This window comes from Capra hircus, chromosome 18 (assembly GCF_001704415.2).
Source record: "Capra hircus breed San Clemente chromosome 18, ASM170441v1, whole genome shotgun sequence".
NCBI classification, from domain to species: domain Eukaryota; kingdom Metazoa; phylum Chordata; class Mammalia; order Artiodactyla; family Bovidae; genus Capra; species Capra hircus.
Window position 1 is genome coordinate 49,055,860 of NC_030825.1, and position 13,711 is coordinate 49,069,570.

Sequence of the window (13,711 nt, forward strand, 5' to 3'; positions counted from 1 at the left end):
GCAGGTGGATTCTTTACCACTGAGCCACCAGGGAAGCCCTGGCTGTTTTCTTCTTCATAGAATCAATTAACTTATTCCTCTGACCTTATGTACTGAATGTTAGTCTCAGGGTGCCATAATAAAATACCACAGACTGGGTGGCTTAAGCACAGAAATTTATGTTCTTGTAGTTCTGGAGTCTGGAAGTCCAAGATCAAGGTGTCAGCAGGGTTGGTTTCTAGTGAGGCCTGTTTCCACGGCTTGCAGATGGCTACCTTCTCACTGTCCTCATGTGGCCTTTTCTCTGTGTGCATGAGTGGAGAGAGAGGTGGCTCTGGTGTCTCTTCCTTTTCTGATAAGGACACAAGTCCAGTAGAATTAGGGCCCCATCCTTATAACCTCGCTGGACCTTAATTATTTCCTTATTTAAGGCCCCAACGCAGTCATGTTGGGGAGATAGAGCTTCAACATGTAAATTCTAGCCACAACACCCTATATTGCCTATAAACTGGTAGTGAGTTCTAGAAGCTTGGTTGAAGTTATACTCAATCTTTAAGGCAAGAGCCCTTCATTGGTGGTGCTTTCCCACTGTTAATGATATTGCCAGTGTTAGTGATCAGTCAGTGAGTTCAGATAGCTAGTTGTTTAAATAGAATAGGATAGGGACTTCCCTGGCTGTCTAGTGGCTAAGAATCCAACTGCCAGTGCAGGGGACATGAGTTTGATCCCTGGTCTGGGAAGATCCCGCATGTCGCGGGGCAACTAAACCCATGAGCCACAACTACTGAAGCCCGTGCTCTAGAGCCCGTGCTCTGCAACAGGAGAAGCCACTGCAATGAGAAGCCCTTGTACCACAACTAGAGAAAGCCCACGTGCAGCAGCAAAGACCCAGCGCAGCCAAAAATAAATAAATATAAAAAATACAGAATAGGATTAGTAAAATGTGCCTTAGGCCAAGCATGGAATCTTTTGGATCCACATGAAGACAATCGTGACTGGGGCCTGGGGAACCAGGTGTGCTGAGCCCTGTTGAGTACATGGAGCACTACCCAACTTCAGGGAGCACTGAAAGCCCCCACTGGCTCTGGGCTGGGTCGCCTGCTTCCAGGGGAAGTTTGTTGGGGGAAGTTTGGCCACCAAGATGCTGCTGAAGGGTGAGCAGGAAGGGGGCCCTGGGGGCAGCCACATGTGTCCATCCCAAGCAGTGGTCAGAGCAGGTGCCTCCCCACAAGGTGGGACATGGGAGTGGAGATCAAGGGCACCTGCTCACCACTGGCCCCACTCCCCCACAGTTGAGCATTGACAGTTGCTGGGTAGGCTCCTTCTACTGCCCCCAAGCCAGCTTCACCGCCACCATCTACGATGCCATTGCCACTGAGAGCACCCTCTTCATCCGGCAGAACCAGCTCATCTACTATTTCACAGGCACCTACACCACACTCTACGAGAGCAAACGTGGCAGCGGTGAGGGGTCACTGGCCGGGTCACATACTCTGGTGTCCTGGGCATCTTAGGCCATGGGACCTGCCTGTTGGAGCCCCAGGGAGGGCGCTTCAGGGACTCCATCACTGGAGGCATCTGGGAATGGAATTACCATGGGTGGGGAGAGGGGGATGTAGGAGGGACTTCCCAAGCTCCTAAAGCATCATTTCCCACCCTGTAGGCACCTCCTCCTACCCTCTGTATGTTGGGGCAAGGCTTTCATCCAGACCTTCCCAGGAGTCTTGAACCAGCTAAGGGCAGAGAGAGGCCTGAGAGTGAGGGGAGGGAGCAGAGAGAGAAAGACTCACGTGCATGCTCGCTCATATGCAAAGGCGCAGAGAGGGTCAGAAAGGCATACCAGAGAGAGATGCGCACCAAGTGAGAAGTGTGAGGCGCTGGGGAGGAGCAGAAAGTTAGACAAAGAGAGAAACAGAGATGGGCTGTTGGAAAGGCAGAGCCATGAAGGAGATTGATCAGGGAGGAAAAGAAAGACTTAATTTTTTAAAATTTATTTATTTGGCTGCATCAGGTCCTAGTTGCAGCATGTGGGATCTTTAGCTGAGACATGTGAACTCTTAGTTGTGGCATGTGGAGCTTAGCTCCGGGGGTTGAACCCAGCCCCTCTGCTTTGGGAGTGCAGAGCCTTAACCACTGGACCACTGGGGAAATCCTAAGAGAGACTTTGGATTCGGCCTCATCTTTTAAATGATATCAAAGCCCTAGTTCTTCTGACCCCTGCCCCCTGCCCCTGCCCCATGTAAATGAGCGATGTGAACTTACAGGATCACAGAAACTTACACTGTAACCCCTATTTCATTAGTTAGTGAGTGTTCCCAAAGGCTTTATTTTTCTCACTTTCTTTCTTAGGGAACTTTGACAGTGGGAAGAACCAGGTTAGAATAGATATAAGTCAAAGAAAGGTGTTTACTGGCTTAGACAGCTAGAAAACTCAGGAGCATGTTGGTTTGAGGCATAGTTGGATCTGGGGGCTCAAGGCCCCAGGCTCAAATGTCTATGCTGGCCCCCGCAGAGAGATGGGTTCGAGTCCTGGCTAACGAGTGCATCAAGAGGTTGTGCCCCGTGCATTTCCACAGCAATGGCTCTGAGTATGTGATGGCCCTCACCACTGGCAAGCACGAAGGTTACGTCCACTTTGGGACCATCACAGGTAAGGTCAGGGGTCTCCAGCAGCCCAAAAGACCCCTCTGGACCCGCTCACTCCTGAGAGTTCTGACCCCAGGCCCTCACCTCTCACCCCTTCCTTCAGGAGGGGTCCCAGGCTGCGAGTCAAGATAGGTTTATGCCTTTGTAGTGGCAGGGCTTGGCAGGGTTGGGAGGTTTTGTATCTTTCACAGTGTGTTTGGTTTCAAAGGGCAGAAGCCCAATTCAGAAATCATTTAGGCGTAGAAAATGTGTAGACTCATATAGATGAAAAGACCCAGTGCAGCATCAGGCGTAGCTGGACCCAGGGCTCGCAGGGCGGACCGTCAGGACTATCCCTTGGCAAGGGAGTATAGCCTCGGGATTATAGCATGGGTTCAGAAGACAGGCTGCTCTAACACACCCAACTCAAGTCATCTGTGGCTTTGGACAGGTAACTCAACCTCTCTGTTTGGGTGCTTAACCTCATTTGCAAAATGGGGCTGAGAATACTAATACCCACATCATTGTGTTGCTATCAAGGTTAAATAAGTTGACATATATGAAGATCTTAGAGCACTAGGGACACGGTGAGTCCTACTCAAGGGTTTATCATTATTAGCCCTGTAATTTGGCCTCATTTTCAGATAGGTACTCCCCTTGCAGGGGTTAGAGATGGCATCCAGGAAGTCGGGACTCACATCTCCCACTGGTTTGAGTCACCCCTAGCGAGTGACAGCAGACTCTTCTCCCATTGGCCTTAGCTCAAATCCCAGGGTTCACTCTGACTGGCCCATTTCTGGGTCATGTGCTCAGACCTGAGCCAATTACTGTGACCAGCGGGCAGACATATTCTGATAGGCCAGTTGTGAATGGACAGAAAGGGCGGTTGGGGGAGAGCTGCCCCAGGGCTAAGAAGGAGGCACAGGTATTCAACCCCGGATAACTGAAGAGCTGATGTGGTGGGGTGCCAGATGGGCTGGGAAGGGCCTGAGCCTTGACCTGCTCTGCTCCTCAGATGGCCTCGTGTCCTTCCAGTTGCTGCCCAGGCATTGGTCCGTGTGCAGTGCAATTCTAGGTACCCTGCTCCCACATGGGTCTGTGGGGGCGGGGAATAGGGTGGGCTTGGGAAGGTTGGGGGATGTAGGAGAGCAGGGAAGGCGGGGGAGAGGCCATGGGAAAAGACGGGCAGTTTCTTGGGGATGGGTGGAGAGTCACCAGGATAGGCATGGCAGTCACAGAAACCATGGAGGGGGATGGGGCTGGAGGGGCTTCTCGGGACCTCTGCCTTCCCTCCCCAGTTGTCAACTGCTCCATCACCTGGGCCACATTCATTGCTGGTGACTACAATCTACTGATGCTGGTGGAGATTGTAGGCCCTGCCTCCTCGAAGTATTTCCAGGTGGTCAGCTATGACCTGGGTAATTGGGGCACCACTGGGGGCTGCTAAGTGGGAAGGGGCAGGAGCTGGGGTTCTGAACTGCTGCTCCATCCTGTGGCATCTGTGCCCAACAGATAACGGAAAGGAAATGTGGCTCCCGCCTCTGCTAGGTCAGGGGCAGTGGTGGAGAACAGGGGGAGAACTGAGAGGAAGTCAGTGAGACTGGAGCAGAGGGGGAAGGGGAGGGAGGGAGATTGGAAGCGTGAGTAGATGTGAGACCTGGGAGGGCCTTGTGGCTCACAGTAAGATTTGATGTGAGCTGATGGAGTGAGAATAGGGCTGCTGTGTACAGTTGTTTAGGGCTTCCCAGGTGGTACTGGTGGTAAAGAACCCGCCTGCCAATGCAGGAGACAGCAAGAGACATGGGTTTGGAAAGATCCCCTGGAGGAGGGCATGGAAACTCACTCCAGTACTCTTGCCTGGAGAATCCCATGGACAGAGAAGCCTCTAGGGCTACAGTCCATAGGTTTGGATACTACCGAAGCAACTTAGCAGGTGTGCATGGACAGTTGTTTAGGCTGTGTCTGGAGCTCCCCAGCCAAGGAATCAAGTCCTCTGCCCTCACAAGACTGTATCCTCTTAGAGGAAGTGCCTTTTTATAATTCACATGAAGAAATTCTAAGGACTAAAGAGCCTGGTGGGCTACAGCCCATGGGGTCGCAAAGAGCTTAGCATGACTTAGCAGCTAAACAACAGCAACAAGAGTGGGCCCAAATGGGAAGCTGTTGGGATGGGGTTGGAGGCGTTGGGGAGCTGGGGACTTCCTCAGTTGCAGGTCTTGAAAACTCAGGGTCTCAGGAGATTTTGCTGTGTCTTCCCCACCTGTAGTCAATGATTACCTGGTTGTGCTCTACACCATCCCGGAATTCATCCCTGACGGTAGGAGGGGAAGGCAGAGGGGGCTGGAAAAGTGGGTGGGTGCCAGGAGAGGCCCAAGCGACCCCACCTCACTGCTGTGTCCACTTTGCCTGTGCCCCCTGCCAGCTCAAGGCCTGGAGTTCCTGATGATTCTAGGGACAGAGTCCTATACCAACTTTCCGATGGTCCCCAAGGGCATGTCCTACAACCCATATAACAATCTGCTGTTCATCTGGGGCAACTTCCTCCTCCAGAGGTATGGAGCCAGCCTCCCCAGCCCCACGTAGGGTGGGGCTCCATTCTGAAGTCACCAAGTTTTCGGGGTATGTATGCGCAAGGCCAGAAGAGATCAGAACCATCATGGGGGAAAACATGGGCTGGGGTGGGCACAGATAGAACAGGGGAAGCTGATATTTTAAAGCTGGGAGTCCTTAAAAAAACAAACAAACAACGTTTTATCCTTATTTATTTTTGGCTCCACTGGGTCTTGGTTGCTGTGCGTGGACTTCTCTCTAGTCGCAGCGAGCAGGGGCTCTTCTTCGTCATGATGCACGGGCTTCTCATTGCAGTGGCTTCCCTTGCTCCAGAGCTCAGGCTCTAGGCATGAGAGTTTCAATAGCTGAGGCACTTGGCCTCATTAGTTGTGGTGCACAAGCTTAGTTGCTCTGCAGCGTGTGGGACTGAACTCACACCCTCTGTATTGGCAGGCAGATTCTTAACCACTGGACCACCAGGGAAGTCCCAGTGGTGGGAATCCTTTCTTAAATGAAACCTGCTATGAGGACCCAACCTGTGTGAGCAATAGAGGGACATGGCCCGGGGAGAGGGTAGGATGCTTTTCACCCTTCAGGAAGCTGGAGGACCAGGAGCCAACTCTGTGGGGGTGTTGGCAAATTGCCAGTTTGGTCAGCGGCTCCTGTTTATGGAAGGGCAGGTCAGCCAGAGGGTTTGGAGATGGGGGGCAGAAACTAGAGTCCCAGGCTTCCTTTGTGCCTTCTCCTCAGCCTGGCGGAGAAGCGAGTAGATGGTTCCTGCAGCGGCATGTCAGGACTAGTCAGGGAAGCAGATATTCTCCGGGTCTCACCTGGGTGTCCTGACCTCCCACCTCTGCCCTTTCAGTTTTAACAGTGAAAACTTCATTTACCTGGCGGACTTCCCCAAGGAGCTGTCCATCAAGTACCTGGTGAACTCGTTCCGAGGGGACATGGCCATTGTCACCGAGAATGAGGAGGTGGGCTGCCCTCCCCTCTCCCCACTTCCTTTCTGCTCAGCCCCAAAGCCTAGGGGTCTCTCTTTTCCCCCACTCCATCAGGGTAAAAGGGCCCAGGAGAGGGAACATTCTCAGGGACCCTGGGGAATGGAAGGGCAGCAGAAGCTCCATTTATAGCTGAGAATCCTCGAACTCAAAAAGGATGTGTCTTTTCCAAAGTTACTCAGCAGGGTAAAGGGCCTGTGCTCAGAGTCATGAGGGGCTGTCCAGAGGGAGCCCTCTTTCATTCCGCCATGCAGCTCAGCACACCTGATCCGGTGCTGGAGACATAGTGGGCAGTGAGTCAGCTGTGGGCCCTGCCCTCTCAGGGTCCCAGTCCAGTTGGGAGGATGGATTCATTACCAGACAGTGACAGTTCAGAGCAACCAAGGCTGCAGTGAGGGAAACAGCACCCATGGAAGTTCAGACCCTGTCTGGGGGTGTATGCGTCAGGAGGGCTTCATGGAGAAGGCCACATGGAGGGAGGATGTGCTGGAGGCTGGAGAGGATCCTCCAAGCTGAAGCTAAGGAGGAGGTTGGGTCTACAGCCAAATGAGTTAGGGGATGAGAGGGTGGGCATCAGTGCAGAGGTGGGAAACTGAGGCCAAGGGGATGCTGAGACCCTGAAGAGGGCAAAGAGTGAGAAGGGAGACTTCCCTGGCCATCCAGTGGTTAGGATGTCACCTTCCTTGGCAGCAGGTGTGGGTTCGGTCCCTGGTCAGGCAGCTGAGATCGCACGTCTCAGGGCCAAAAAACCAAAACAGAAAACAGAAGCAGTATTGTAACAAATTCAATAACAACTTTAAAAATGGTCCACCTTAAAAAAGAATCTTAAAAAGGGTGAGAAGGGAAAAAGAGGGCTTAGCCCTCAGATCCCCAGCCTTCAGGCAGTGTGTATATTAGGAATGGTTACATTGCAAGTAATAAAAACTCAAGCAGACTGAAACAGTGAAGAAGTGTATCATGGGGAGTGAGGGCTGGAAGCAGAGGTGGTGGGGTCTGAGAAGCAGAAGGATGGCTCACCTGGTCCCAGCCGGAGGTGAGCACCCAAGACTCACCCCTCAGGGAGTGGGGTCCTCACCCCTCAGAGGGAGGGGTGGGGGTCACAGTGCCCACGGGCCTCACGCACACACCTGGCTGTCACACCCCCAGATCTGGTATCTCCTGGAGGGCAGCTACCATGTGTACCAGCTGTTCCCGTCCAAGGCCTGGGACGTGTACATCAACCTCCAGGTTCTTCAGCAGTCCTCTCTCTACGCCCCCAATGAGACCATGGTCACCCTCTTCTATGAAGACAAAAAACTCTACCAGGTGCCAAGGTGGGGGGACAGCGTGGGCGAGACATGGGGGAGCTGCAGGGTGGCTGACACCAGCTCACGTGGCCTGTACCTTCCCACTGCAGCTGGTGTACCTGATAGACAACCAGCAGGGCAGACTCGTCAAGAGGCTCATGCCCGTGGAGCAGCTACTGATATACCAGCAGATCAGTGATGAATATGTCTTGGAAAGGCAAGGGTGAGAAGATACTGAACCACAGAGACAGTCAGAGAGCCTTAGGCACTGCCATCTGAAGCTCCCATTCTGGGGTGTGGGGGGTGGAGACCAAGCCATCCCCAGTGACAGCCTTTGGGCTCAAAGGAGGAGGGGTCTAACCAGCCTAGGGGCAAGGTGCATCAGGGAGGGCTTCAACGAGAAGAGGTGCATGACGGGTGAGGAGAGCTGATGAGGTGGTAGATGGAGAAGGGTGTTCCAAACAGGGGGAACCCCTTGTGCCAAGTGGAAAGGGGATTGAGTGATCAACAACTGAGAGGGAGTGTAGTATGGATAGAATGCATTGCCAATGAAGTGCCCTGGAGACCAGGCGGAAAAGGTGACCCTGGTGGTCATAGGGAGGAACTTGAACTTCATGGTCAGATTTTACACCCTTCTGCTCACCTGCAGAGGAGCCCAGGGAGGCAGCTGGGAGTGGTGGAGGAGTGAGGTGGAAGAACCCTTAGAAGGTTGGGTACCGTGGAGGGGTCGGGGAGAGTCTAGGATGCGGTCCAGGACTCTGTTCTGAGGGGTCGAGGGACAAGCAGATGAATACGTCCAGGGGCCGAACCTGAGGAGGAAGGTCAGGGATTGCGTAGGTCAGGATCAGCCTTGCGTAGTCAGCCGTGCAGGAGTGGGAAGCAGGCCCGCGGAGGTTCCTGGTGCGCGGATCCCGGGAAAGTCAGCTTCCGTCCTCCACTGTCGCCGCTCAGGAGCCACCTGACGCTGTCCTTCTCCAACTTCTGCCCCTTCACGGTGATGCGTCTGCGGGAGCTGCCCAACCCGAAAATCTACACGCGCCAGGAGCGCTACCGCGCGCAGCCGCCGCGTGTCTCGGAGCCCTGGGGCTTCCACAGCGAGAACTCGCTGGCTGTCTATCAGGGCCTCGTCTACTACCTGCTCTGGCTGCACTCTAAGTACGACAAGGTGGGCGCCGTCCGGGGCGGGTCCTACTTGAGGTGGTATCGCAGGGGCTTCTACGCGGGAGAACCGCGGCGGAGGGCGGAGCAGAGCAGAGCCGCCTCGGTGCTTCCGAGGCTGAAGGGGGGCCGAGGAGGGGATCAAGCTCGGCTCAGAAGAGATGGCTTTGGGCTGGGGGCGAGGGTAGGCGGTCGGCCGAAAGCCGGGGTTGGGTGTGTATCTTTCAGTTTGGGTCAGGGGCAAGGACTGAGGCTGGGGACACTGCCTGTCTGGGCACGCCCCTTGACATACCCACCCCCTCCCCTCGGTGCCTGCAATTCCTGCAGCCATACGCGGACCCAGCACACGACCCCACCTGGCGCTGGTGGAAGAACAAGAAGCAGGACCAGGTGCGTGGAGAGGATGGCGAGTCGGGGGACGGGGCCGAGCCCGGATCTCCCCCTCACCGTTCCCCTGTCCAGGCACTGACTTTGCCCCGCACTCCGTCGCCTAGGATTACCACTTCTACCTGGCCAGCAACCGGCGGAGCGCGGGCAGTGTGCACGTTGACATGACCAGCTACGAAAAGATCTACGACCTCAAGGCCGAGAACGAGCTGCCCGAGCGCATCTTCCTGGACAAGGGTACCAGCTACAGCTTCTCAGTCTTCCTGACCGCCCGGAAGCCAGAAGTCCTGCACGGTCGGTGGGCGGGGCCTGGGTGGTGCCTGAGGGCGGGGCTTCGACTGGGTCACGCCCGCAGCCTTAACCCCGCCCTCTGCTCCAAGCAGGCCCCTCCTTCCAGGTGCTGAGCCCGGTGGATCTGGCTGTGGTGCTGGCGGACCCCCACTGCATTGAGGCAATAGTGAAGGAGAAGGTCCTTGTTAATCTCACCTCGGTGCTTTTCCGGGTGAGACTAGGTGGAGAAGAGGCGCTGAGGTGATGGCGGAGCTACTGGGGCAGTGTATCTGTTAGAAGCCCGCGGTTATTTGAACGGAGCCTGGGTCCTCCCGCTGGCCTCCTGACCCCTTCATTTCTGCCCCCACCCCCAGGTTAAGCTCAGTGATAAAAGGTCTTGCTTTGACCAGGGAATTAGTGGACATCACCTCATGAAGACCTCCATGCTCGTCAAGGTGTGTGGTCCAAGCCTGGAGGGTAGGGATGCAGATGAGGGGAAGGACTAAGCCATGGGGTCCCGTCTCATCTCCTGCTCCTACTCGCAGGTGTTGGGCTTGTCTGGGCACTGCTTCCAGAACACGAACCAGGGGCCCCGTATGCAAGTATTGGACTTGGGGTCCTGGGCCCTGTGCTGGGAGGGAAGGGTGTGGGTCAGTCTCAGCAGGGTGGGATCTGAGGGCTCTAGCTGGGAATCCCATGAATGCCTTCCTAATTTTTTCTTTCTCATAAATTTTTATCATTTACCCCACCCAGCCGCCCCCTCCCTCCTTTAATCCATTCATGTTTTCAGGAAGGGCTGCATTGCATAGATCGTACACAAATTTGTGTGTTCCTTCTGATACTGTTCTTCTAGGGGAAGTTAAGTATCTGTGACGCAGGGCTTGTTTTTCCAACTGGTCCAAAGGTGGCATGTGAACAAGCTTGGCTCTCCCTTCATGCCTTGCTCTTCTCTTGCTCGCTCACACGTGCTTTGTTGAAGCCTTTGGGTCCTTGGTTCTTCACCTGCTATGGAGGCAGGCAGTGAGGCTCTGAGAGATGCAGATGTCTGCTCCGAGTAATCCCCGGAGCTAACAAGTGGTAGAGGAGATTTTGTTCTCATCCACTTCCCTGCCCACTCTCCAGGAGACAGACCCTGGTATTTCTCTTTCCTGGGTTAGTATGCGTGCATGCTAAGTCGCTTCAGTCATGTCCAATCCTTTGCGACCCCATGGACTGTGGCCTGCCAGGCTCCTCTGTTCATGAGATTCTTCAGGAAAGAATACTGGAGTGGGTTGCCATGCCCTCCTCCAGGGGATCTTCCCAGCCAGGCCAGGGTTAGAACCCTTATCTCTTATGTCACCTGCATTGGCAGGTGGGTTCTTTACCACTAGTGCCACCTGGGAAGCCTGAGTTGCTATGACCCAGGGCAATTTTAAAAAGGGACTTGTAACAGCTCCCAACTCCTTGGATTACATGGGATATTCAGGGTCAAATGCAAGGAAGAGTGACCACAGCCCAATAACTGTTTCCTGCTAAACTTAATAGTGCACACTGTTTTCCTCTTCATCACAACCCCAGAAAGTCCGTTAATATCTCTATTTGGGCCCAGCAGATCCCTTCCAGGAATCTGATCCACAGCACACAGTTACTGCAAAAGACTTGGAGACATTCTAAGTGTTCATTACTAGGGGAGTGGTTAAATAAAAGGTGGTACATCCATTCAGTGGAAAACTATGCAGCAATTTAAAAAGAACAGGGTGTGTGTTTGTGGGGTGGGGGGGGGTGCGGTGAGTGAATTCCCTAGTGGTCCAGTGATTAGGAGTCAGTGTTTTCACTCTTGTGGCCCAGGTTCAATCCCTGGTTGGGGAACTACGATCCCACAAGCCTCGTGGTGTGGCAAAAAAAAAAAAAAAAGAAAAAAACAAGAGCAAGGCGGCAGAGATCTCCACATACTGCAACAGTGTATACTTGATATTGATAACATATATTCATGTTTGCTTTTATTTTCATGAAGAAACTATGAGGAAAAGGGCAAGAAAGTATTCATAATGGTTCCCTACTGGTTGAATGAGCCCTTCCCTGGTGGCTCAGAAGGTAAAGAGTCTGCCTACAGTGCGTGAGACCTGGGTTTGATCCCTGGGTTAGGAAGATCGCCTGAAGAAGGAAATGGCAACCCACTCCAGTATTCTTGCCTGGAAAATCCCATGGACAGAGGAGCCTGGTGGGCTACAGTCCATAGGGTCACAAAGAGTTGGATATGACTGAGTAACTTCACCTTCTTTCTTTCTTTACTGGTTGAATAGAGAAGAGTCAGGACAGTTGGAGGATAGGAATGGAAGTGAAATTTTCACTATGTATATATGTGTGTGTCTGTGTGTATCCCAATATACATCCACTTATCTATCTATCTGACCATGATACCCACCTAAAGATTGCTTTTAAAAAGTCAATGATTTTTTAAAAAGCATCTACTCTTTTTTTATTGTAGCTTTTTACAAAAATGATTTTTTTAATCTTTGGTTGCACTGGGTTCTCCTTGATATGTGCAGGCTTTCTCTAGTTGCATCAAGTGGGGGCCACTCTTCACTGTGGTGATGGGCTTCTCACTGGGGTGGCTTCTCTTGTTGCAAGACACAGGCTCTAGGCATGTGGGCTTCAGTAGTTGCAGCACTTGGGCTCAGTAGTTGTGACTCCTGGGCTCCAGAGCACAGGTTCAATAGTTGTGGCACTTGGGCTTAGTTGCTCCAAGGCTTGTAAGATTTTCCCGGATCAGGGATCAATGTATCCTGCATTGGCAGGTGGATTCTTCACCACTGAGCCACCAGGGAAGCCCCAAGATACTGTATGTTAAAAGGTGATGTGCACTAGGAGAAAAAGAAACAGGCAAGAGGCATAGGTAGGGAAGCCTTTTCCATAGGATGGCTTGGGGAAGACCCTGCTGAGGAGGAAACATTTGAGCAAAGACTTGAAGGAGGAGATGTGAGCATGCAGTTATGTATCAGGAGGCATGCCAGTGAGAGGGGACAGATAGCAGAGGCCTGGAGATGGGAGTATGTTTCCTGTCCTAGACTAAAGGAATAGCAAGGAGCAAGCATGGCTGGAGCAGGGTGTACAAGGAGGACGGTGGAGAGAGATGAGGTTGAAGAAGTATTGGGCAGGTCACATAGGAGGCATCTGAGCAGAGGGGTGACTCAGGTTTCACAGAGTCCATCTGGCTGCAAGTGTGGGACAGCCTGGAGGGGAGAGATGGGAGCAGGGAGACCACGGGGAAAAGAAGATTGGGCCAGCCCAAGGAGGGCAGAAGAGTTGGGGGAAGAGAGTGGCTCTATCTTGAACTCTAGAGACAACAGGATTTCTGAATGGACTGGATGTGGAGTTGAGAGAAAGAGAGGTTTCCAGGAAGAAACCAAGGCTTTTTAGCTTGAACACGGAGGGATGGAGTGCCATGAACAGAGGTGGATTGTGGAAAGATTGAATCTGAGAAATCTTCGCAGTGATTCAGTGGCTGATAGGTGTAAAGTCTTTGGCTCAGGCGCAATCTGTGGCCAAAACCCCTCTCCACAGAAGCCAGCAAGCCCAGATTTCAGTCTCTAGACGCCCATGTCCTTCTGACAATGCGGTGAAATCCTTGGGCCCTAACCCCAGAATAGGCCAGGAACCTTTCATTCCCAAGATACTGAACTCCCATCCTGGGCCCTACTTCCCTCATGTATCCCATGCTTCCCCCAAGTCTACTGTTGAGGAAATCAGGCTCCAGCTCAGCTCTTCATTGTCTTATTTTTTGGCTATGCAGGCTTGTGGGATATTAGTTCCCCAACCAGAAATTGAACCCAGACCCTTGGCAGTGAAATCAGAGTCCTAACCACTGGACCACCAGGGAATTCCCTCAGCTTCAGCCAATTGAAGTCCAACAAGGAGCTGGGACTTCCCTGGTGGCTCAGACTGTAAAGAATCTGCCTGCAATGCAGGAGACCTAGGTTTGATCCCTGAGTTGGGAAGATCCCCTGGAGGGGGAAATGGCAACCCACTCCAGTATTCTTGCCTGGGAAATCCCATGGACAGAAGAACCTGGCTGGCTACAGTCCATGTGGTCACAAAGAGTTTGACATGACTGAATGACTAACACACACAGAGGAGCTGGCTGCTTCATAGGTGTAGGTGTTAGTGGTTTTGTATGTCTTATTCTGAAGGCAGTTGGTAGCCACCTGACTCGGTTTGAATCCCGACTCTACCACATTCCCAGCCATGTGTGTGACTTCAGATAATTAATAAGTGACTTGACTTCTCTGTGTCTCACTTTTGCCATCTCATTAAATGGAGCTGTTAATGGTCTATATTATGCAAGGTTGTTTTGAGGATTATACAAACTTGAATATGTAAAGCTCTGCGCAGAATCCTTCCATGCCTTGTGCACAGTAAGAGCTATGCAAGCCCTTGCTGTTCTTATTGTTTTAACGGTAATAATAATAACCAGCT

General features: G+C 52.7%; 1 protein-coding gene across 8 annotated transcripts in view; it reads left to right on the forward strand.

Annotated features, from left to right (window-relative positions):
• The window catches only part of CATSPERG (cation channel sperm associated auxiliary subunit gamma), a 30,206-nt gene that overhangs the window by 13,158 nt on the left and 3,337 nt on the right, over nt 1-13,711 (forward strand). For 4 of the 8 annotated variants that reach the window (XR_001919485.1, XM_018062329.1, XM_018062335.1 and 1 more), the window contains 14 exons: nt 1,272-1,443; nt 2,492-2,629; nt 3,620-3,679; nt 3,903-4,022; nt 4,871-5,156; nt 6,020-6,131; nt 7,302-7,460; nt 7,552-7,664; nt 8,393-8,606; nt 8,927-8,989; nt 9,094-9,280; nt 9,370-9,488; nt 9,631-9,711; nt 9,802-9,858. Coding sequence is in view for 7 of the 8 variants with exons in the window: in XM_018062329.1 (XP_017917818.1) it covers nt 1,272-1,443; nt 2,492-2,629; nt 3,620-3,679; nt 3,903-4,022; nt 4,871-5,156; nt 6,020-6,131; nt 7,302-7,460; nt 7,552-7,664; nt 8,393-8,606; nt 8,927-8,989; nt 9,094-9,280; nt 9,370-9,488; nt 9,631-9,711; nt 9,802-9,858 (1,881 nt within the window). In the remaining variant the exon portion in view is untranslated. Of the gene's footprint in view, nt 1-1,271; nt 1,444-2,491; nt 2,630-3,619; nt 3,680-3,902; nt 4,023-4,870; nt 5,157-6,019; nt 6,132-7,301; nt 7,461-7,551; nt 7,665-8,392; nt 8,607-8,926; nt 8,990-9,093; nt 9,329-9,369; nt 9,489-9,630; nt 9,712-9,801; nt 9,859-13,711 lie in introns of all 8 variants that reach the window. The other 4 variants (XM_018062334.1, XM_013971288.2, XM_018062330.1 and 1 more) reach the window with 4 other exon arrangements.